The 25504-nt window shown below is 43.2% G+C and overlaps 1 protein-coding gene across 2 annotated transcripts in view; it reads right to left on the bottom strand.

The window, feature by feature from the left end:
- The window catches only part of AMDHD2 (amidohydrolase domain containing 2), a 300831-nt gene that overhangs the window by 241500 nt on the left and 33827 nt on the right, over positions 1-25504 (bottom strand). For both annotated transcript variants that reach the window (XM_085632173.1, XM_085632174.1), the window contains exon 2: positions 7992-8117. In XM_085632173.1, the coding sequence (XP_085488299.1) occupies positions 7992-8074 (83 nt within the window). In that variant the 5' untranslated portion in view covers positions 8075-8117. The remainder of the gene's footprint in view (positions 1-7991; positions 8118-25504) is intronic.

Genomic DNA, 25504 nt, shown 5'->3' with positions numbered 1-25504 from the left:
GTCTCAAAAAGAAGTCGCTCTGACTTCCTCCCGTAAAACATTCGTCCTTCACGTGGCAAACACCCGCACCGAGGTGCATGCGCTTTTAAATACGGATCTTCCCCTTCATTTCAGTGCTCTGATTAATACTATATTCAATGCCTCGTCAACAACTGGCTTGGTGCATTTTTTCAAAGTTGTGGGCTTCGGCCTCGTGACCCCCTTCCAAACAATATTTGGTGTGATACCGGCATTTTATCATTCTATTTTTTCCAGCGTCTTCGGCGGGCTACTATTGATTCTCGCCCTGACTGCTGGTGTGCTCCTGTTGGTTTGTTTGCTCCATAATGGATGCACGATCTGTATCACACGACAACCCGCCCCGGCTGCTTCAACTGCGCAACCGGATGCTTGAATACTATGGAACACTACCACTGGCCACTTTAAGCGTAACCTATGAATTATCCTTCCGGTTCTCTTACTTTACTTGTGTGCAACCTGTTTTCCATTGCCTGGATTGTCCATTCGAATGGGCGCTGGATTTGTGCATCTCGAACACGGTGTCTCCTGCCCCGGATTATGATCGACTAATGAGTCCCTTGGTGGCTCATGAGTTGGACTGTTCTGGCATCGGGATTATGGCCTGTGGAGAGGCACATGGAGTCCTAGGGAATTGGGATATATATGCGGCAGCATATGACTTCTTGGCGAGAAGTTATCTTGAAGAACACGCAAGTTGTCCTCTGATTGTGCTAGTGGCTCCGGTTATCGAAGACCATGTATGTTCATTTACTTTACTTGACTGGATGGCTGAATCTTTTACGGAACATTATAATGACTTCCTCTTGGAGGCAGTTGCTACTTATTGTGCCTACACGTTGATGGATTAACTTGGAAGTTGTCCTTCTTCCGCAGGTCCAAACCCAGATTTTTGAATTTTTCATTTTTACTCCACGTTAGGCACTGTCACGCCTCTGCGAGATCTTTTAATTTGTTTGCTTTTTCGAACAAGTTTTCGAACTGTCACTACCAATTATATGGATTGGCAATACCTGAACTTGGTTCTGTCTCAATCGAACTTGAACTCTGCGTTCCTACTTTGTTCCATATTTTGTTTGTGGTCCGATCAAGGGAGGGTGTAGTGGAGACGGAGTTCCATGTACACACACTGCTATGTTAGCATAAGCGCCTTAGCTGTAAAACGCCATCTTGCCCCTTTGCTGCTTTTGCACATGGCACTGCAGGTAGCTGTTATTACAAGAAAAACTGTTTGCTTGCTTTTTCTTCACATGAGAATGGTCTGTTGTTCACATCCCTAGATGTACACTGCAACCATAGTCTGAACACTGTGTGCAGAAGCTGTCAAGGTCAAATAACAATGTATGCTTTTGAATTCAGGTTGATCGTCCCACACTCTAGCCATAACACGCACACAGCTGCAACTATCTGAAACTCAGGTGCCTTTAATATTGTATTCGCATGCATGATTCAGGCACTTGGAGAACAACCTTTTCCAGACACAGAGCAGAGCTGATCCTGTGATGTGATTCACCTAAGCTGATATTTACGGTATGCGGTTCCCCATTCAAGCCTAGAGACCTTCTATTAGTTTCATAAAACTAGCTTACTAGTGAAGGGAGGGTGGTTGTATTCCACTATCATTTTGTAATATGATTTCTCCCTTCATTTTCTATGGTATTGTAACAATGCTGATGGTTTTGTTTTTAATCATTTGTCTGCTTACGTTAGCCAAAGTACTGCACCTTAGGGCACTTAGTTAAAATAAACATTTTAAACTTTACCGTGTCTCTGATTACTCTTGTTGTGGACTGATATGAGAATAATAATGAAAAGGTGTTTCTGATTCCCACCATTCCTGAGAGTACTCTAAGTCGCTTGTGCTGGGTTGTCTAATCATTGGTAGCTTCGGGATGATACGGAGAACGAATGAGACACTGATGCTGGTCGGTAAGGGGTTCTGGGTACTGAGGTGAGTTTTTGGAACACCACAATTCACTGAGGTCCTGGTTTCCTGTGCATAGTTCTGTACATGAGCAGAATCCCTGCAACATTACTACTGAACAAACAGTCACAAGTGCTTTTGCCTTGCAGGCACTAGGGTCGTGATTTGGATGGTGCAGAAGGTGCAGTGGCACAGGGTCCAAAAGGTCTAATTTTATTTTCAGCACGCGGATTTCCTACAGAAGATTTCAGACTGTGTATTTATCATAAAACACAGTGAAGCCAGTGTTTCTCCAGCTCACGTCACAGCCCCTCCCCTTGTGACTGCCATTCTTGCTATGGCTGTCTTTGCTTGTTTTTTATTTGCGGCGCTCAGATTTCCTACAGTAGAATGTAGACTGTGAATTTATCATGAAATAAAGTGAAGACCGTGTTCCTGCTTGAGAGCTCCCCACAGTAGGCATTTTGTATTTCCTTATTTATGATGCATAGAAAAAGAAGCTTGTTCGAAGGGAGAGTGGGCATGTCTCTTTCATTTGCCTAAGACAGACCCACCCAGATTGTGTGAAAAAGGTTTCTGCTCATGTGTAGATTTCGCTGGTATCCTAAATGTTTCTCTCTCCAAACTTTCCTTCGGGCTTCCTATGAAAGAGCTTTGGACTTATACCACTAATTATGCTTCCCACTGAAATCAAGAAGGCTGTCTTGTCTATCACACCTGCACAGGTAGAAAATGTGCACCCTTCCAATTGAAAACGTTTTTGAGAACACTAACACCCTCCCACCCTCCTCCCACTGACTGGCTGGTGTCACGCTCCACCCCACCACCACTCTCCATAGAATCAGCCTCCATAGAATCAGCCTCCCTCCGCTTTCACATAAAATGTTTGAAGGTGTCTATTAACAAGGATTTTTTTTTACAAAAACGTGCTTTTCTTGTTACTTTCACTTTCCTTTAACGTGTGCTGATCTTTTGGCCATTCACTGCGTCAAGTGGTGGGGCAGAACACGTATTTTCATAGGCGTAGCATTGCGTTCTTTCTTGTATACTCTTAGACTCTGCAGTCTCTCTCCCCTACTGCATTTTGCTTTCCACGCCCACCCCCTCACTGTCGCTGGTGATCCCTCCTGTTCTCCTCCCACCCTCCTCCGGCCTCCCTTATAGTCTCTACCTTGGTATTTTTATTTCACCAGCAGAAGATGCCTTGCAGTTTTACACCCAACGGGTATGAGAGATAGCGATGCTGGCTTCCAGAGGGGAGAGGCCACATTACATGCTCCACTGGTGATGCTGCAAGGAGGGCAGGTATCACCTGGCACTGTGTGCGCATGGCTTCACTAAACTGCTTCAGAAATGCCTGTGAGCCTATCGCTTAAGCTCTTATCCCCAACCCTCTCTGCTTCCCCACTCTCAGACAGAGCTGGGGAAATATTGTGTTACATTGCTCTGTCTTCAGGAGGATGGCATGCCCCTTAAACGCTACTTGCAGATATATGCACCCACATCTCTTCAATCTGGACAGTTGTGCTTCATTTTTAGTGCTTATTCCTCACCTCATCTAAATCATCCATAAAATTCTGCAACGTATACATACAATTTTGGTGCCGCTTCTGATAACAATCAGTCTTCATCTGAAGCGTCGATCGCATAAAATGGAGGTAATCTGCAACCCGGTGCTGCATTAAGGAGCTCTGGGATTGGAAGAGGCCAAAAATCTAATTTGCCCTCACCGTTAATCAGAGACAGTCTTATTTAAGTTATACAAACAGAGCTTCTCTTGTAAAACTATTGTGTGGCAACAGCGGCTTGCCTGTTTGGTTCTCTGTTAAGCATATTATTGTAACCAAATGTACAAACTTGCTTGCAGAGTAGACAGAAGGAGCCTCGCAGAGCAGCATGCGCTGCTCTGCGAGGCTCCTTCTGTCTACTCTGTGTGGGTCTGACTCCTCCCACACATTGGATTGGCTTTTGCGTGTGTCTTTCAATAATGAAAGCATGCAAATGGCTAAAGGCAGGTGCATGTCCCACCTCTTTTGTAATGTTCACTCCCACGGGGTTTTGCCTGCGGGAGCGAGCAGCGGCCCGCAGGGTGGCAGCTGCATTCCTCGTGGGTCAGGTTACTATCTACACACAACGTGCCGTGCTTTCGCTTGCAATCTGGGGGCCACCCGCTTTTGCATATATTTGTTGCTGAGAGGATTAACTATTTAATCCCCTGTAAACATCCTCTTGAAGTCCTGGAATTATTATTATTTTGTTGAAGAATGGACCACACCCTGCAACGCTGATTTCATTATTAATTAAGCCTCCCTGTGATCATTCCAAAGGATGCGGTCTATTTACCCACAGATCTGTCTAGTCCTCAAAGCTGCTCCTGCAATCCCGTGTATAGGGTCACACTGGCTTATGGGACAATCAGGCAGCGCCACTAGGTCTGGTCTCAGAAGTTTGTGTGTTTGTATTGTTTTTTGGGATAACTTTGGGCTTGGCTGCTTAATGGTTTGTGGGATGGTTTTTACTGTTTATGTTTCGTGTTTAGATTCAGTTTCGGCTACCCGAACTCCTGTACTCATTATACTACGTTTTTTTTTATTTCAAAAAGTTTTTTATTGATTGTTTCCAAATAAAAACCATACGTACAATACATGGGGGACCTAACAGAATAGACATAGACATACAAAAGTAAACATTGGAAATAAAGCAATGATTACATGGCCAGTAGAAGTCACTAGTAGACAAAATGGTATGCTGGTACTTTGCAGATTAAACACATGTAGTATCAGTGTAGCGCTCCTTGTGCGGCTATATCCGTCATCGCTCTCATGAGCGGTATTTAGAGAACATCAGGGAGAACTTAGCAGAAAGTACAGACCATAGGAATATTTCTCATTCAGTGACAGAAGATCACAGGCATAGGAACACTAGTATAAGAGATCTTGTAGAGGGATAGTACTATATATGCTGAGATTCATGGCGGCTTGTGTGAGGTAAAGTAGAGGTCGAGAGTGTCCCACATGTGTCTGGTGGAAGACCTCCACGGTGAGTTCTGGAGAGTTATATTGTCAGCCCCTCTTAGGTTAGTGACCCAGTTTAGCCAGCACTTAAAGGAAGCTTTGCGTGTCTTTCCAGTTGCTAAGAATAATCTTGACTGCAGCTGTTAGTAGTAGGTCTAGGAGCGCCCGATCATTTTCATTGAGTGACCCCGCTTTGAGGAAACTGAATACTAGTGTCGGGAGATCCCGACTAGGAGAATATGAGAAGAGTATATATATGAATTCGAAGATCTTGTCCCAGAAGGGTATCACGCATTCGCATTGAATTAATAAGTGTTCTAGGTCCCCTGTTTTGTCTTTGCAATTCCAGCAGGTGGAGTCATCCATGATTTTGTGTAAGTAGAGTCTGGCTGGTGTCCAGAAGGCCCTATGTAGCAACCAGAACTTCGTCTGTGATAATACTGGGATGATCTTATATCTCATGGTTGATTTCCAAGTTTCGGTCCATTCCAATTCCGAGATCGTAAAAGAATCATGTGATTCCCAGAAGGATGTGAGTTTCTTATTGAAGGTAGAATGTTGTGGGCGTATTAATTTATAGATCCAGGAAACCTGGTGACCTAGCTTGTGTAATTTTGATAGGTAACTCGGGAGGGAAGGGGGTAATGCTGAAAGTTTTGCTTAGGTCACTGCTGATTTTATTTATAAGAAGTTTTAGAATTCTAGCAAATGTAGGTTGTATTTGGACTGTAATTCTTTGAAGGAGAGAGGGTAGGCCCTGTTAGAGAGTTGATGAGGGAAATAGATCCCTTTATGAACCCATGATTCATTATATAAGGTTTTCCACTTATAGAGTATTTTATGATTGTTCCAGAGAGATTCAAGGTTAGATTGCTTAAGGCTAATGTCTAAATGTTTGTCAATCTTTAGTAGGGCGGACTTTATGTTCTTCAAGAGGGATTTTGAGCAGGTGATCATATTCAGGTTTGTGGTCAAGAGGGCCGCTGGTGCAAGATTCATAAGAATTGATTTCTCAATGTCTAGCCAAACAGGGGTGTATTCGGCCGGTGGCACCAGCAAGAGCCTTGTTTTGCCAAAAATGCCGTCTGATAGAGCTTAAAGTCAGCCAGATTGACCCCTCCCAGTGATTTATCTAGTCTAAGTTTTTTCATACTAATTCTTGCTTTTTTCCCTTTCCATAAAAATTTCGAGAGTAAGATGTCTAGTTTATGGTGGAATTCCTCTAATAGTATTAGGGGTAGCATAGTGATTAGGTAGTTCACTAGTGGGGAGATCATCATCTTGAAGGCCTCAATCCTTCCCCACCATGTTATAATCTAGGTGACCATGCATCTAGAAGAGTTTTAATTTTCTCTAGTGTGATGGCTTCATTACGCTGGAGCGTCTCTAGTATGGTACTACGTTTTTTTTTTAACATAGCACTCTTTTTCAAAACCATGCCGCCCTAAGCGCTGTAACTAGCAAATACTATTGTGACCTTGTTGAAAGCGACTCAAATTACCGACATCACAACTCAATACACCAATGTCGCAACAATGCAAGTCAGGATTGGCCTAGCTTGGATTTCAACTCCTGACCCAAAGATCGCAGCAGATGTCAGAGGCAATAGTTAACAAATGGCCCAGACGGATTCCAATTTCTAAATATAGCTTTAAATACCAATCCCTGCGCGAACGTAATTTTGCAGTGGAACAGTTTCTCTGGCTGTAACGATAAAGTCAGATCAGCACGTGTTGTTATAAAACAAGCCTAAAACCAAGTCTTAACTGTCAGCACCTTGCTTGGGACGAGTTGAAGTATCCTACATTGAAACAGTCAGTGGTGTAAGGCAAAATGACCCCTCCGCCCCCCAACACCTGCTCCGACTCGCATATATTTATGGGATGTATAGCTCTTCACCCCCCGAAGATTGGTGCCCCTCTGAAAGGTTGCCCTCCTCCCCCTCACCCCTGAAATCAGTTTTACATTTTCAAAAATGGAGTTTCCCTTATCTACATCAAAGATTCAACTTTTGCTGTTTGAGCACAAATGTGCTGTACCTATGTGTTCCCTGAAAGTGTTTAGTCTCTAAACCGCATGCATTAGGTGCTCTAAGTTTGTTTTATTCTGATTGCCAAAGCAGTCTCCTGTCAGGAGGCGGTCGCGGCTTCCCTTCCTGTGTCTGGCTCATTGAAGGTAAGTTATGGCTTTGTTTTGGGAAGTATGCCGCAACGTGAAATCTGCTATTCAACCACATTTATAAGGTCCCAAAAGCGAGACCTATTGGCTATGCCAATGCTGGTTATATAGCTCCTTCTGCTTTAGGTGGACCTTTATAACACTGCAAATTACAAGTGTAATGTGAAGAAAGACACATGACTTGTTTTTGTTCGCCTGTGATTTAAGCTCTACTTATAAAGGGTCAGGTTGTTGCCAGTGGTCTTCAAAGTGCGGCACCCTTTGGGCATGGGGGCAAGGGTGCCAATATACGTGGGGGACAGTGGTAAAGGGCATAGGCTGTAACTAGCAAGACTAAAATGAAAGAGAAAACACCAATACAGATTTACAGAGTGAATAGATCATCTCTGGGACCTGCACCAAGATTGCACACATTTCAAGCATACTTGTCGAGTGTATGATTTTATTTTTTTGTCCTCCGCCCTTTACCTAATCTCCTCGTTTTATAGTAACACCAGTAACAGCGCAATGTATTGCCTTTCTGAATAAATGTCATAACACTTTAACGGTGTTTCAGTAACTTATATTGCACAACTGCTCACCAAGCTACACCTTACAACAAAAAACTGCTCATTATATTAAATATAAAGGCGAAAACTATTGCATTTACAAATGCTTGTTCCTTAGGCCAAGCCTCCATTTCCTTGGTGCCCAGCTGTCCGAACCAATGTGTACATGTTTCAGAAGCCCAGCCCTAGATTCCGTTGCGAGAGGCAACGCGGGCCTTCACCTGCAAAGAAGTTGAACTTTGACCCCACCACGGTCCCCGTGCCACACGCGCCCGCCGCTGGTCCCAAGGCGGACGCCCCCGCGCTCACCTGTGCAGCTGGTGGTCCTTCAGAATTGAGCAGTTCGTGAACTGCACGATGGGAGCCTCGGATACAGACTTGTTGGACGGCATGATTCATGGGCTTCGGGCGGGTACGGCGGCCAGGAAGGAGCATCTGAGGAGAGAAAGGAAGAGTTCCGCAGGTCAGCTCTCATCCTGTCAGGCGCACCCGCCTCTGGGCGGCCCAAGTCCGGTACAGCAGTGCAGGCTAGGGGTGGGGCGCCAGAAGGGGGCTGAGGATAGCGCCTAAAGCACCTAGACGCCCTACACCCGTAAAATGCGCGGGCGCCTCAAGATAAAATGAGGAGTCACCGATGTGTGTAGATAAACCATGCCACTATCGCCTAGCCGCATGAAGAAGGAATGATGTGGACACGCGTATAAAAGGGGACTAGGGTTTGTAATACAACTATTATGGCTTAAATCATATTTGCGGCGAGATCAGCTAAACGCACACAAAAACGTGTCATGAACAATAAAACACTTTTTTTTTTTAAAGAGGAAAGACCTGTCGGACTTTTTTATACAACGTAAATTGCAATCGTAATCTCGAACCAAATCATTCACTGCTGCGACATTATTACAGTTTACGTAAAATCATGGTGGTTAATAAAAATAATATGTATTACAGTAGACCACAGTGATAAGGCTTAGTTAAACAGTAAACAACAGCTGCAGCAAATCCCAACTAAATAGTATTACTGCCACTCTGAGAAGGACGAAAGAGTCAACTAATCATGCCAGCATCTAAACCTGATTATGTGCAGGGCTGCTGGAATTATGCGATTCTGCGACAGTGGAGTTTCCTACGTATTTATGTATTTGCTATACATATAATCCCTTAACTGATGCATAATTTGCCGTTATTAACAAAAAATACTTCAAGCTCATATAGATCAAAAGTTACAAAAACACTGCTGCGGGTGTTGCCATAAAGTATAAGGTCATTTCCAAAAGTTAATCGGTCACCTTTCAGTGGGGAATTCATGCTTTGGGTGTTAAACTGACATAATGAGGTGAAACCTTTGCCCACACAGTGTTAATGTGTAACAAATATTGGCAAAGCCAGTAGGTCTTGCCTTGGTCACCTAGTGACTTTGCCAATGCTGCGGAGCAACAAAAAAAAAACGCACTAGTGTGCACGGGGTGGTGGTACCAGTATGCAACAAGAAAATCATCACAAGTGAAAGAGAACAAGTGTGGAAATGGGGATCAACATAGAGCACAGGGACAAGTATATGAGGGAATAAGCAGCATTCAAGGTACAGATCTGGAAAACACATGCAGTCTGCTGGAGGTGCCTAAATAAAAAGAAAAAAGTAGTTCCCTAAATGTAAGCAGCGGAAGGATATAAATCAGCCAATAAACAGGATGCGCCAAGGAGGGACAAACAAAAGAAGGGGAAGGAACGCCATCAAATAAAAAACAAGCAAATGAGAGTGCTGAAAAGGGAACCAATGGTAAGCAATGGGTGGGCTGGGCTCTAAATTAAGCCACCTATATGCTTTTGGTATTGTAGGAAATGGCCATCTTTGCAGGGTGTACTAGCAGATGTTTGCCCTGTTTTTGCTGGATGTAGAAGTCTGTGCACTTTACTCCTACTAACCAGCATTAAATCAATCAATCAGTACTTGTAAAGCGTGGCTTATCAACCGTGAGGGTATCCAGGCGCTGGGTTGCTGGGCTAATGCGAAAAGCCAAGTCTTGAGTCTCTTCCTAAAGTCGGTCAGCGCTCTTTTTCAACATGGTTGAATTGGAAGTACACTAATTGTCACATTTAACATATCTATAAGACCCTAGTAAATGGTACAGGTGTACCCAGGGCCTGTTAGTTAAATGTCAGCAGTGGACCTCAGAACTTATTGTGCCAGTTAGCAGAGCAAACATGGCCTTAGGCCTACAATTGTAGCCTGAGAGTAGCACTGTAAAAATTTAATTGGACCTGTCAAAATAAACTTAACAGGTCAAAACCTTCATTTTAGATATTAATAAGTCACCCCTATGTAAGCCTTGTAGCCCACAAGGCAGGGTGCATGGTATTTAAAAGCAGGAATAATAGAAATTTAATGTTAACAGGTTGTTATAATGACTAGCACCCAAAAGCTATTTTCACTGAGGCAGGCCTGGCTAGCTTTCCTATGTATAAAACAGATTAGAGATTAAAGTACTTATACAGTATCTCTGGAATGAGATCAGCAGGGATGTGGAATTCCTATAGCCCGACACCCAGGACATATTGTTTGGGGTCAAGGGCAACAAGTTTACATGTGTATTTTGTCCTTGGGACAAGTAGACCCAACCCCCTGCAGCACAAACCCTTTGGCTGCCAGTTTGTAGTACCACATTATGGATCAGGGAAGGGCGCTGTCTGCAGTTAAGGTAAAAATTGTGTCCCTATGCTAATGCTTTTCAAACTTGTATGTATGGTTCATTAACTAAAAGCCTTTATTATTAGGGTGAGTGCTCCAAGGAAACGTTGTAGGCTCTGACTGCACTACTGAGAGTGGTTCCAGTATAAAAATGTGTGCACACGTTTTCAAAGCATAGCAGTATGATGCTATGTATAATGCTCACTGAACACTCTCTGATTTGATGCAAATATTTGAAGAAGCTTGAAAGCAAGATTGATGATTCTTTGCTTTCAAAATAAAATGTCCTTAGAAAAATGAAAGCAAGAAAAAAAACATTTTGCTATACTGTAAAGTTTTAGGTACCATTTTTTTGCAGCATCATTTAGTAACATGTGTTGATGCATGCTAGTATTTCCCAAACATATTCATTATGGAAAATCAGCTTAACTAGTTTAAAAAAGATTAAAGGAAACAAAAATAAACAAGCATTGGCAAAGCCAGTAGGTCTGAAATTGGTGATTAGCTTTTTAGTTTTGTCAATGTGTGAATTGTTTTGGCATGGTTTTTGTAAAACCTTATTGGCGTGGGAGCCGTCAGGCCCTCACCATTATAATAAACATTGGCAAAAGCAAAATTTGTATTTGGTGTCAAAAAGTACACTCTGCCACAGTAGTTACTGGCACTGAACAAAACTACTTTGTGTGACAATATGCTTCTTGTAAAAGAGCAGAATGCTGTCACTCAAAGTGAAGTTAGCCGATACAGAGAGAGAGAGAGAGAGACGGGATTTTAATTAACGCAAAAGGTCATGGTCAACATCAGACCAAATTAGGGGCCCAATTATTAAAGAAAGTCTCAAAAGAGCACCCATGGTATATGTCCTTCCATTAAGTGCAGGTATACGGCTTTTGTGAATTCCCAAGAATTTACAGAAGGCGGATAAGAAACAGTACTCCGAAAAAATATTTATGAACTGCATTTTAACATGAACAAATATGCATGTGTAGATTTGCTCAATGTGAAAATCTGAGTGTTTGCAAGTTCACTTTCCCTCCAACCTCTTTTTTCCCAACTCTGGAAGAAGGTTTACGCCTGCCATTGTCAGGAGGAGTAAATTACAAACATTTCTCACCATGGGAAAAGATTAGAGAAGAGTCATTGAGAACCATGAAAACATGCAAGTTAGTAGATTTGAACAGACTCAAAAGGGCATTCACCCTGGAACTATTGCTACAACTACCTTCAGCCCCAGTATGTAGATCAGCAGGAACGTGGCAACATAAGGGGATTGCAAGTATTCAAACACTACTATGGTATGAGCCCTGGCATAATTAGAGAGGCTATATCAAAGCTCTTATACAATGAGATTGCTGCCATAATTTGTCACAGCACTACATGGCGCCAAATGGACAAGTGGATCTTGTTACAGGACAAGTAGATTTATGAAGCAACCTGCCCCATGGACAAGTAGATATTTTATTAAATTCCACACCTCTCGATCGGCTAGAAAATTAACGAAACAACTTTTTAAAATAGTTATTAAAAAATCCAATTCAATTGTGAAATTTGATTTTTAACAAACATTAAGAAAATGTACTTTTAGAAAGTTATCTTTTTCCTGCCTAAAGTTCCTGGAGGCTAATGTGCACTGGCTCTCCAACTTCCCCCAGCTATTAATTAGCCTTGAATATGTGTGAAATACTTTCCAGGAATAAACAAAAGGCTGGACTGACTGCGTAGATAGGGCTCCTCTGAACCCCAATGAATTAGTAGAGTGCAGGCTGTGGACATCTCTTTTATCATTACAGTATCAAATTCTGCTTCAATGTCAGATCCTGCTTGACAGATCTACTGAATTTGGATACAACACTTGGGGTACACTTGAAAGGGGAGAGAACATGATGCCAAGATAGTTCTTGTTGATCCACAGTCTGGTGGCTTAACCCCTTCGCTGCGGCGGGAATTCCGCCGCAGCGCTGGGGGGTGTGGGGGGGCAGCGCGGTGGCGCTGTGCTCATGACGGAGCCACTCCGTCATGAGCCACGGTTGAGCTGTGCTCATGACGGAGTGGTTCCGTCATGACTTCGCCCAGTTGCATTGTCCCCCCGCACAGGCGTGGAAACAGCGCCGCGTGGGCGGAACGGGCGCCAACGGTCACGGCATGACGGAACCGCTCCGTCATGAGCAAACGGCAACCGTGGCTCATGACGGAGTGGTTCCGTCATGAGCGGGGAAGGGGTTAAGGACTCCGCTTTTTTCCTACCAGACTTCTGTCTCTGTGTTAAATGTGGGTACAGTGGCTGCCTCAAACTAGATTTTAGTGCTAGATGTGAGAGAACACTAGGATGGTTATAGTACCGTCCCCATACACACCCCAGCCCTCAAGGCCCAAGTTTAGTGTGGCCAAAGACATTACCCATAATAAAAAGGCCCAAAGTGGGTAGGGTTGGCCCAACAACTTTTACCCCATTTGGTAGGGCGTTCCCAGTAGTCATCTGAACCCAGCAAATTCCAGGTATAAATGTGGCACCTCCAGGCATCCATTTCAGAACACTACCTGGACCAAGATAAGAAGAGGACTGGACCTGCTGTCTATGACCTGAGATAAGATGGAACTGCTCCCTCTAGTACCCAGAACATAGAAGTGGAATCCAAAGGTCATAAGGCGGACCTCCTGTTCAAGCTATAGGGACACAAAAGCTTCAAGGTGCCTTTTCCTGGAATCACCCAGCTGACCATTAGCAAATGGACCTGGATTGGACATAGCTGTTAGCATCTGCCTGATACTGATCCTCTAAATGCCTCTTCTGATGTCCTGGAGGGCTTTAAAATGGTCTCCTGTGGCAGATTGGGACATAACAGACTAACTCAGAAGCTAAAATCTTTGACCAGAATAAACCTGGTTGGTGTATCTGACCAGCATCTCTATCGTAGTTAGCCTCAAATTGTGCCTAGGTCCCAGCCTATTGCAACCATCAATTATCATTGGCACTTAGTGCTTTTTGGTGCTATTTCTACTTACAACTTTAATAAGTCATATCTCTGACTCCCCTGATTGCTCCTTTGTCATTCTGGAGTCATTTTGTTAAATATATTACAAAATTCAGTTTGACATTTTTTATAGTTTTGCATTTTGACTTTATTTCTGCTTTGGTACTGCATAAATACATTCTCCTATGTTAACCTGATGTGGTCTGTGCCATAGCTACCAAAGGGTTGAACACAGGATAACATAGTGTCTTTGAGGGGTCTCCCTGACAATGGTCGTGATTATTGCTTGAGGTGGGCAGTCATCCACTCCAAATAAAAATCACATTTCTTAAATCTATGGTCCACTTGAGGCTTTTGCCAACTACCAGCTAAAAGCTGTCTGGTAGGTGAAACACAAAAATGACAAGACCATGGTGTAATACTGGCAAACACTTTGCTGTTTGACACTACATAAGGTTATTTCCTTTTATCATAATGTAGTCAACATTGCTGCTAAATTTGATCCTCACCTTTCACATAGTCCCAGTGGCACCATTTCTATGTTGCTCTCTACCACAGGTGAACAAGCTATAGTGCTCTCTATACCCATCAACTGTTTCTCACTTGAAAGAAGTCATCACCTTTCAAATCATACATTAGCCTCTTACCATTCCTAATGCCACTTTGAAGGAATCGCACTCTCAAAAAACAGTACACATACACCAACTTCAAATGTATCGCAGACATCAAATTTCACTCTCTTTGAATAGTCAACTGGTTATTGCTATCATACCTGCTAATAAAACTGTACAAAACTGCACCTGAATGACCAGAAAGGACAGAGAAAAATTGTGTCTACGGGACTTACAATAGTGAGAACACCCAATTTCCAGTCCAGTCCTACATTTATCACTGCATTCTCGGACATGATGCCTCGGTTCAGTTCCAATGAATGCTGTGGGCTATCCCAGCCCAAAAAAATAGTTTAAAAAAGGAAAGTCAATTATATCACCAAGACATGATGGCATATGTAAACCCAGAGAAGCTCACATCTGAATCTCCTACAGAGGAGTTCTCCTTCAAATCCCTGAAGGGCATAGGGCCAATTGTGTGTGTATGTGACTCTACTACACGAGAAGTGGGGTTGAGGTGGTAAATCCCACAAACCAAGTCTGTTAACTACTCCATAATCAAGTAGAGAGAGGTCAGCGGTTTTGGTGAGCCAAATGAAATCAACTGAGGTGACAAACCTTTGTGACGATGAATGTTGCCATGGAATATAAGCCCATTGAGTCACTAAATGACTACAAGTAATTGAGAGCGGTTGATGATGGAAGGGACTGTTGGGAAATGGCATTCCCAAGTTTAAGCTTTTTTTATTGTATAGAAACAGAGCCTTATTTTTATTTAAAAAAACAACTGATCTTGACTGGTTAATACTGACTTTGCCCTATGTAGGCTGAGGAAAGGAAAGGTGTCTTCCTGTGATGTGGACAGGATGGCTTTCCAAAAAATAAAGAATCAGTGGCAAAGTCTATTCCTCACCTACGTGTTAAAATGTTTGCATAACTAGGGGCTGCTTGGAGATGATATTCGGCTACAATTGGCTATGGCAGCTGTAGTGTTTTGTAAATAAAAGAACACAAACTATTTTGGTTCCCACTGTACATATAGTCCTGTGATGTAAGTGATGGAGGGATGAGTTGAAGGCAGGCTGGAGTTCTGACTTACATGCAGCGGAATAAAAACATGTAAAACTACTGTCCGTGTGTGGCATGGTTATTGGCAAGTACCTGGGTGGTAGGACGCTACAAATGGTGACAAGTTAAGGGATATGAATCCCGTATATTGAGAGCGCTCTTCCAGAGAGCTTGCCATGGTGCATACTGCTTGTGCGTGCCATGTGTGACGCAGTTGAAGTGCAGAATCAACGCTGTAACCACTGGAGTATCAGTGCAGCCCCCGCCTTTATAAAACGCTCAAAAATAAAGAAAGCGTAATTGAAGTACCAAGCTGACAAAATATAATAACGTTATCTGCTTTCATGGACTAGTAGTATACAAGATTTGTCTACTTACCTAAGCAGCTAAAGAGAGTAGTCATAGCACTGTTTGCTGTGGAGCGGCCCCCGAAAGAGGGTTGGGGTTGTGCTAGCAGAGTAGTCCCTGAACGAAATGGCCCATCACCAAAGCTGCCACATAGGGGCAGAGAAACCCTAGACTGCCATCAAGTGAAGAGCTCCGATGGAGAGCCAGGCCGAGAACCTAGCTCTAAAAATCATTAAGATTGACTCCGAAGCCAGCACGTCACAAGGTGCTACAGAAGCTCTGCCTGATCAAGTTCCACACAAAGTGCCTGAGAGACCACTACTGTCCACAAATGTTTATACAGCTGCTGCATTCCTAAAACCGCCATCTGCATTTGATACTGGCAAAAAACACAATTTTGGCAATAGATGGTCTGTGTGAATAGGGACTTTTGAAGATTTCATAGATGCAATAGATGAAAAAGATGATAAAAAGGTTATAGAATGAGGGACATGGCTGGTGAAGGAGTGAAAGAAGACATGAAGAAGATACCACCAGAAGGTAAAGTGACGTACTATCAAATCAAAACAGCCTTGAATGTCAAGTTTAATCCAATGCCAAATGTAGATTATGAAAGATACATATTCAGTCAAGAACGTCTGAGACCAGGTGAAACCACTGATGAGTCTGTTGAGAGACTGGATGTTCTGGTGAAGCACTGTAAATTCAATGAATTTAAAGATGAGGAAGATACCTGCCTTAGAGTAATCAATGGATGTCTGTCAGATTCCCTTAGACGATGAATGCTGAAGAAAACTCTGAGCTCAGAACAAGTCCTCAAGTCTGCTTGTGCTGAAGAGCGTGCTGATCATAGAGCGACTGACATGGAGGCTGGAAAAGCCCGAAATGCATCAGTCATGAGCATGAGAAGTAAGCAAAAGTACAAGGACGAGGGCCCCAAGGCGATGTCTCCACAGAAAAAGAAAACATGCTACAGATGTGGACTGTCATTTCCACACGAAAGGTAAATGTCACGCTGTTGGACAGATATACAGTGGCTGTGGTAAAGTGAACCATTTTGTGACGACTTGCAAGGCGAAAGAGAAAAGGAAGTGTGTTACAGAGTGAAGTAAAAAGGGCCGATCGAACGCTACCTCAGTGACGTTTGACCTGTTCCCACAAAGCCAAGCGGCATCAACTGAGGAAAATCGACACCAAACGAAGTTGATCATCAACTAAATTATTGACGAAGAGTTCCTCAGATTCCAGTGAAAGTGACAATGACAATTGTGCAATGTCGATGTTTACTTCAGAAAGGCATGCACATTTGGGACTACTCGAATGTAAGGTAAAACTCAAAGTGAAGAAACATCGACACAAAAAAGCAACAACAACATTCAAACATTGTCCGCAGATCACTCTAAAGATAAATGAGTGTTCGACTCCATTCACAATTGACAGCAGTGCATCGTTAAATATCATGCCTGAGGAGAAGTATCGAGAATTATATCCATTACCACAACTTACAAAGTCAAAGACTAAAGTATACACCTGGGCTGCCTCAATGCCCTTTAAAAGTCAAGGTCTGTTTGTAGCCACAATAAAAAATAAGAAGATTGTGGTACAAGCGCCCATTCATGTACTTCAAGGAAAAGATTCAAGTACCTGTTTACTGAGTTTCAGCACTTCTGCTGGCATGGGACTGTTATCAGTGAACTAAAATATGAATGCTCATCATGAAATTGTAAGTCAATTTTCTTCATTATTTCATGGGTTAGGAAAACTCAAAACAATGAAAGTAAAGTTACTAATACATGAGGATTTTTGTCATGTTGCTCAAAGACACAGACTAATTGTTTTCACTTGCAATAAGCTGTAGGAAAAGAGCTTAATTTGTTGTTTAAACATGACATCATTGATCGCTCCACTGGTCCAATGCAATGGGTTTCTCCCATTTTAGCAGTGCCTAAAAGAGACAGTGAAGGAGCTATACACATATGGGTTGACATGGGTCAGGTAAGTGAGAGAGCGAGACATCCATGTCCGCATATTGCTGATATGATAACTAAACTGAATGGAGCGAAGTTCTTCTCTCGACTAGACTTAAACAAGCATTGAAAATGCAATAGGTCTCGCCTTTGATTAAGTTAAAGCCATTTGCTTTGCTAATGGTATTGTATAGCAAAGTAAACGGCTTTAACTTAATGAAAGGCGAGACCTATTGCATTTGTAATGCTTGTTTGGGCATTGGTAGGCACTCTTTTTTTGGGCACTGGTACGTAGTGTTGCTCAACAGATTTTGATTAATACAAGAGAGAGAAAAAAACAAAAGAGGGCAACAGAAAGATGGAAAACCAGTGACAACCAGAAGAAAAACCTGCGAGAGTAGATAAAGCGTCAGGGAGTGTCTTGTGGGGGCATTAACGAGGCACAAGGTGGAATCGCTAACTTCGGTGGCGCTGCCTGTTTTACAAAGGGGAGAGGAGTTGGCCTAACGGCTAGGGCGGTCGACCTCGAATCTGGGGAACCGGGTTCAAGTCTCAGCAATGACACTGAAAATCTGTGATTCTGGGCAAATCACTTAATCTCCCTGTGCCTAACAAAAATGAATGTGTCCTCATGTAACGCAACTGGTGCTATGTAAAGCGCTCTTATACCCGATACCGGGTCAATTTCGCGCTATATAAAACTCCTCAAATTTTTTTTTTTAAATAAGCACTGCCTGCCCTGAGCCAGGGCATAGAACCTTGCGCCTATTGAATGCAACTCTGGTATAGGCAGGGCTTTAAGTGGGCTGGGTCTCACCGGTGCTGAGCGCCAGCAGTTTTTTTAAGGAGGCTTCGAAACGGGTCTCTATTGGGCTCTGTTTTGTGCCCTGGCACAGGCGCTCCGTTTTCTTCTGGACTGCAGTGACAGCAGCACATCGATGTGCTTTGCTCACATCGCTCACTTCTCACTAGTGGAGAAGTTAAGGCATGAAGTCTTGTCAGAGTGAGCGTTATAGGGGAAGGGAAACCCTTTAAAGAGAGTCATTTTCTCTCTCTGGATTTCCCTTCTATTTTTGATAGTCTGGAGCAGCAACATTGTTGTGGTGTCACCAGGGCTTTAAGTGGAATCTTTTTCAATATTATATACAAGCCATAGTTGCTGTTATTCATTTATCTTTTCTAACAACCATTGACAAAGCCAATAGTCCTGACTTGTTGTAGGTATGATGTTACTTGTATCATATACCTGGATGCAATGACAGAAACAGCAAAATACAAGTCAGGTGGCACACTGTGCTAAGCACAGATTTGTAGGTTACTTGTTTTTAAGCCACGCCCTTACTTACAATGGCCACGCACAATTGAGAGACCCCCCCACCCCCCAGTTTTTTCATCCCACTTAAAGCCCTGGGTATAGGCACAGGTCGCTGAAGGCCATCTCAAGGGCACATCCAGTCATTTATTAGCCACTTGAAGAGTATCCGTGGAATGAGGGAAGCACAGGGCAGGGTGGGTGTCGAGGCTTCGACCGCACCATTCACGGTTTATCGCAGGTAGAGGTGTCCGGATGTGATTTATGGCGCGGGCTGAAGCGCCTCGTTGCCGGCTCCGCTAGCCCCCGCCCCATCCCCCGCCTCTGTGCTCAATACCGAATAAATAAACACCAGTAATAGAATTCAGCACAATCACTCATAAGTAAATTAAACTCATTCTTATGAGCTGCACAAAGACTGCCTCTGTCAAGGAAATGAGTTTTCCTATATAATCAGCACTATTAAAGCCCGCCGAGTATGGATCATTCTGCGTGACATTGTGGGTGGCAGAGTCTAGTGCGTCCGCGTGAAAAATGACCCACATATATCGGCTTTCGGGGAATCTTCCACATAGAATTTGGCATTAGCGACTTATAGACGGCAGGGGTTTGATGGCCCAGCCGCCCAGGCTATCAGTCAGCGCAAGTGAGAGCCACTGATGCTGTGGTGAAATAGGCGCCGCACCCTGGGCGATTTGAAGCCAGTCGTGCAACCCTGTGATCTACTAGCGGTTTTATGTAGCCAAAGCGCTCTACATAGACGTGTTACACCTTCAGTAATACATAGATTAAAACCATGATCGAGCGTGCACAAGTGAACGACTAAAAAGCCCAGAGGGCTCAATCTGACAGAAAAAAGAGCAGTAGTACAGGAAGAAATGTAGATCTCCACCTAGAAGTATATATTTATTTGTCTTTTTAGACTCCTTTAAAGCTGCAGAAGGCAGACGTTCATGATGTGGCGCGGCGACGGAAGTTGCCAACTTTGGATCTGGGGAACCAGGTTCAAGTCTCGGCATTGTCTCAACATCCAGTGATTCTAGGCAAAGCACGAAAAGTAATGTGTCCTTGTGTAATGTATCTGAGTGCTCAATAAAAGCGCTCCAATATCTTAGGGATGCGTTTGCCCTTTATTTAACAAGCGCTCGGCGTGACTTTTTTTTCCCCCCTTTTTCTGCCGTCCCAGGCCTCGCCTACTAAAAGGTTTCTTATCTTTATGGGCCATGTGTTTGGCCCCATAAAGATAAGAAAACTTTTACGCCAGCAGTAAGTCAGGGCAGTCAGTCCAAGTGGGACGGCAGAAAGAGAGAAAAGAGTACGTCACACAGAGCTCTTTCCCAATGGCTGGCCACCGTTTAGCATAAACGGTGACGCCAGCCAATGGAAAAGAGGGGCGGGGCTTAATGCCCTTTACTAAAAAATCCCCATATCATTAAATCTCGCCAGCGAGACTGCGCATGCGCGCAGCCTACGCCAGGCGAGACCTAAAAAAGGGTATCACCAATTGGAACTTGAAAAAAAATCCAGGCACATTACAACCTTTTCTACGCATACTGGTCTGTTTCACTATAGACAATTGAGTTTTGGTGTATCCTCTGCTGCAGAACTTTTCCAAGACATTATTCAATGTATCATACAGCCAGTAGTAAATGCATTTAACTATAGTGAGGACATGTTGCTTTTCGGAACCACACAGAAAGAGCATGGCAAAGCTCTCATGCAAGTATGTCATTTGCTGGACAATGCAGGCTTAACTCTGAATGCTGACAAACGTGAATTCCCCAAGAGAAGCTTGAAATTCTTTTGCCATGTCTTTCTGACAGGGGTCTGAAACCTGATCCAATTAAAGTGTAAGTGCTGTCTACTGGAAATCCCCCCCAAAAGACATTTCTATGTTACAATCATTTCTGGGATTGCCAGTTACTAATCTATATAAATACGAGACTTTGCTACGGTCAGTGCACTGTTATGAGAATTGACGAAAAAAGAATGTGTCTTTTCATTCGGCACAAGAATGTGAGGAGGGCTTCCAAAAAAGCAAGAAGCTATTGAGGGTGCTACTGAAATAGCCTACTTCGATCCCAAACTTCAAACAGAAGTTGTAGTTAACAGGAACACTGTCTGGTTAGGCACAATCTTTGCACAGCACAACAGACAGCCAAATGCTTGGAGACATATCATAGCATACACCAGTAAACGTCTGTTACAAATGATATGTGCTAACTCGCAGCCTAAGAAACAAAGTTTGGCAGTAGTCAGGGCTTGCAAATATTTCCAAGTGTTCTTTTACAGAAAGCCTTTCACAGTAGTGACTGATCATCCAGCACTGTTAACGATATTTGTCAATCCCAAACCCAAAATGCCTCCTCGAATTGAACGTTGGGGTTTAAGGTTACAAGAATACAACTATAGAATTCTTCATTGTTTAGGGAAAGAACAGAATCCTGCTGATTATTTTTCAAGCGTGCCATTGCAATGCCTTGGTATCCCATGTAAGACAGCAGAGTCCTACATCAATTTTATTGTGAAATCGAGCACACCAGCTGCCATGTCTTTAAAACAAATTACCACTGCCACAAGCCAACCTAGTGACATGTTAAAATTAAAAGACATTATTACTCCTCAGTCGTGAAACCAGCACTATAGACCTCTAACTAGTCACAATGAGTATCTGAAGTTCAAAAATGTAAGAGATGAGCTTTCAGTCATTTAAGAAGGCCTCATTCTGCGAGGTACATAAATTGTTATGGTTATAATGAGGATAGATGGTGACCAGCTGACAGTCCTGATGATGCTTGATCTGTCGGCTGCATTTGGCATGGTCTGCCATTCAATCCTATTGGACAGACTAGCTGCAATTGGAGTGGGAGGCACAGTGTTAAAATGGATGGAATCTTACCAAACAGATCGATGCTAGGCCGTTGCTCTGCCTCCCTACTGCTCCAAATTAGAAAATGTGCATCAGGGAGTGCCACAGGGATTGGCTCTCAGTTCTGTTCTGTTCAATGTGCATATCAAACCACTTATCACCCTCATCAAGGAACATGACCTAAAATGAGTCAACTATGCAGACGACACGCAATTGATTCTCTAACGGACATTCAGGAGACAATAACAGCCTTCCAGAAAGCCATGATGGAAATTGGCGAGTGGATGAACGCCAACTCATTGAAACTTAACAGGGATAAAACAGAGTTCCTCTGCTGTGACCAAGTAGAATCCCCAAGACTCTTCCCCACAATCTCTGGCCTCTTCCATCCAAAGATGCACTTTTGCCTTCAGACACAGTCTGTAACCTTGGGATTGTGTTTTACAATAAACTCTCTCTGGAGAACCACATGACAAAAGTGGCAGGCACGTGTTTTGCATTACTAAGTGGACTTAGGAAGGTGCTCCCCTTGTTGCCCTCCCAATCCAGAACTATTGTGGTGCATAGTGCCATATTTAGCAGACTGGACTATTGCAACGCCCTAGTTCTCAGAGCACCTGAATTCCTGGTCAAGCAAGTGTAAAGAGTACAAGTAGCGGCAGCTAAACTGGCACTCAATAGACCTCGTAGCTGCTCAGCCAGCAATACCCTGGAGGAATTACACCGGCTTCCTCTGAAACAGAGGATTACATTCAAGGCAACGTGTATTGTTTTCAAGGGTCTGCAAGGACACGGCTCTGTGCCACTACAACGTAGATTCGAAAGATACAATTCTCCATGATCTCTCCGATCAAGCACTGTATCTTTTTCTGCACCCACATATGTCAAAGATCAAAAAAAGGGGACCGGGCATTCATGTAAAAGCAGAATGAGCTTCCGCTCTCACTCAGGGCCTCATCAGAGTTGCAGAAATTCAGAAAGGCTATGAAGATCTGGCACTTCCTGAAGTACAATCTATTCTGCTGTCGGAAACTGGCATGTGCCTTCTCAGCAAGATATCTCCTAGTATGCTGGCACCAGTACATCAGTTTGGTGACAATAAGCGCTTTATAAATACTATAAATAATAATTATTTCCGAAAGTCCAGAATAACAAATGATTGTGTCGCCCATGAGGGACATCGAGGAATAGTTGCCACCAAGAGAGCTCTGACCGAGTCTGGTTTCCTTATCTAGACGAAAGGGTAGAAAAAGAATTAAAGATTTGTCATATATGCAACTGTCTGCCATCTCAAATTATTCAGCATCCTTTGAACATGTCAGAATTGCCACATCATGCTTAGGAGAGAATTGCTTTTGATTTCTTTGGTCCTCTTGAGAACAGACATAATCCTCTAGTCATTGTTGATGAATACTCCAGTTTTCCATTGGTAGAAGACCTTCCATCCACTACATATGAAAAGGTCATTCAAAGATTAGATCGCATCTTTGCAACATGGGAAGTACCTGCAGCCTTAAAATCTGACAATGGCCTACCTTTTAAAAGTCGAGAAGTCAAAGACTTTCTATATCACGTCAATATAAAGCATCAGAAAAGTACTTCTTTTTGATCCCAGGCCACTGACCTGGTAGAACGGTTCATTAGCATTCAAACCAAAGCTGTCCAACGTGCTGCATTGGAAAAGCTCGAGCTCAAAGTTGTTTTAAACACTAATCTTCAAGCTTACTGATCAACCACTCACTCAACGACAGGGGAAAGCACTGCCACTCATGTTTGTAAGAGCCATGACGACAAAGCTACCCCAGTGGATCAACCTCAGATCCAAGAACAAGGAAGACATTCATACTATGAACTTTGGTCGCAAACAGAAAATGAAAATGTATGCTGACAGACGTCATTTGAAAGATGTCAACATTACAAGAGGAGATCGAGTGCTTGTCAGACAAGCCAGAAAAAGAAACTCTGATGCTCCTTTGGAGGCTGAACCATTTACAATCAATAACACCAAAGGACACATGGTGACTGCCCAGCGTCCAGGGAAGTTCCTTACGAGAATTTCTTTTCATTTTCAACATGTGGCCCATCACTCACCAAACATCGATGTCAATGTAGAGACTGGGTCCCAACAGACTGTTGATGACTGTGTCTGCTGGTGATACCACCTCACCTGTGCAAATCGACTGCCAGGTCCTGGTTTCCAGTGACCCAATCAGGACGTGTGATTCAGGCACCACGACAATTAATTGAAGAATTATAACTGCCCGTATATCTATGGTCATCTGTGTGTTCATTCATGTATTTATTTGTGTATTCATTTATTTATCTATTTTGAAAAGTTGTAACTTTTTATTTATCAAAGCAGGGGATGTAGGGTCTTGTAAACAAAAGAACCCTTTTGGTTCCCGCTGTACACCATAGGCCTGTGACGTAAGCGTTGGAGGGATGAGTGGAAGCCAGGCTTGGAATTTGGAGTTCTGACTTACACACAGTGGAATAAAGATGTGTAAAACTACTCTCTATGTGTGCCGTGGTTATTGGTGAGTACCTGGGCTGGTAGGACACTACAATAGCCACTATTAACACCAAATCATTATCACTTTCAAAATAAGCATAGAACATTTGATTACTAAATGTAAAAAGTCACTGTGTAAGCCAGACAGTCTTACCTACCCAAGTACATTCTCTATGTTTAATGTAAGGTGACCACCTTACATCATCAAGACACCATTTCTAGTCCCTGGCTTTTAACGTACACATCCTAGCTATCAAGTGTGTCTAGTCTAATTGACTCAACAAAAGCGAACCAAAACAATGATGAAATCTCAAGACTGGAAACTGTGTGTCTAATGACCGAAAAGGAGGCGGCCATCCTACTCTCAGTGCTTTGGACTTCGTGGTCTACTTTTTAATTACACAGTTCAAACATTTTTTAAATATGAAAGCTTTCAGAAAAAATATATTTTTACGTTGTTCTTCGAAGATTATTTGGTTAAACATAGAGCTGCAGGAAGAAAACGGTAGACATCTTGGAAGAGAGGCGCTCTGAGCAATAGGTACTTTACTAATTAGAGCCGAGTTGAAGGTCTAGATATCTAGAGTGCTACACTCAAGTTATCACCCCTGGACACAGCAGTAGAAATGCTGCCAGTGTGAAACTGGTTCAAAGAGAGCTAAGATTTCTGTGCCTATCCCTTTTAGTGCCTCCCTGTGCTGCTCAATATTTTAATGTGAGGGAGATAAAGAGACAGGGGGAGTGGGAAAGTGAAGGGGTGACAAGGCAAAATAGAGGAGTCAGGAAGAATTAGGAGAAAGTGAACTGCTGCGACAGAAAAAAAGGTTGCAGCGGAAAACAAAGTGAGATGGAGAAGGGGGTGGTGAAGGGAGTGGATAGATAGTTGTTTTAAGAAGTGTAGCTTGCAGGTCACAAATTGTAATCTCGGGCAGAAAATTTGGTGCGTAAATCCACCTAGTATTGAGATGTGGCTTTCATGCAGAGCAGCGATTCAGATCCTACTAATGAGAAAGGTCATGGTTTAAAAAAACTCCTGTAGAGATTTGGGTGGGACATATAGGCCAGAGACACGGATCATGGTGAGACAGACCAGTTGGCTAATGCACTCAATGCAGGGATCTGTGTATAACATGTATGTCTCAGGCAGGCACGCAGCGCCCATGGGGCTGAAGGGCTTTAACAGCCCTCCCTCCTGTTGTGTGTCTCAGCCAGGGCTGCTGAAGCTTGAACTGCTGTGGACTAGGCTGGGCAGTGTATGGAGTCTTATCTCCGCCACACCTATGTTTTTTTTAAAACACCATTTACATGCCTTTGTGAACTGGTTAACTAGGCTTTGTGCTTTTTAACTGGTTCCAGTGCCCTGTGGCCCCCCACTCTGCCAATTCCTTACATTTGTATTTAATTTTTAGGGTCACAGTTGGAGAATGCATTCCAGGAAAAAGCATATCACCAGTAGGGATGCCACCTTTACAAA

The sequence above is a fragment of the Triturus cristatus genome, chromosome 10 (assembly GCF_964204655.1).
Source record: "Triturus cristatus chromosome 10, aTriCri1.1, whole genome shotgun sequence".
In the NCBI taxonomy this organism is placed as follows: Eukaryota; Metazoa; Chordata; class Amphibia; order Caudata; family Salamandridae; genus Triturus; species Triturus cristatus.
Note: the sequence above shows the minus strand (reverse complement) of the source record. Positions and strands in the feature narration are given on the sequence as shown.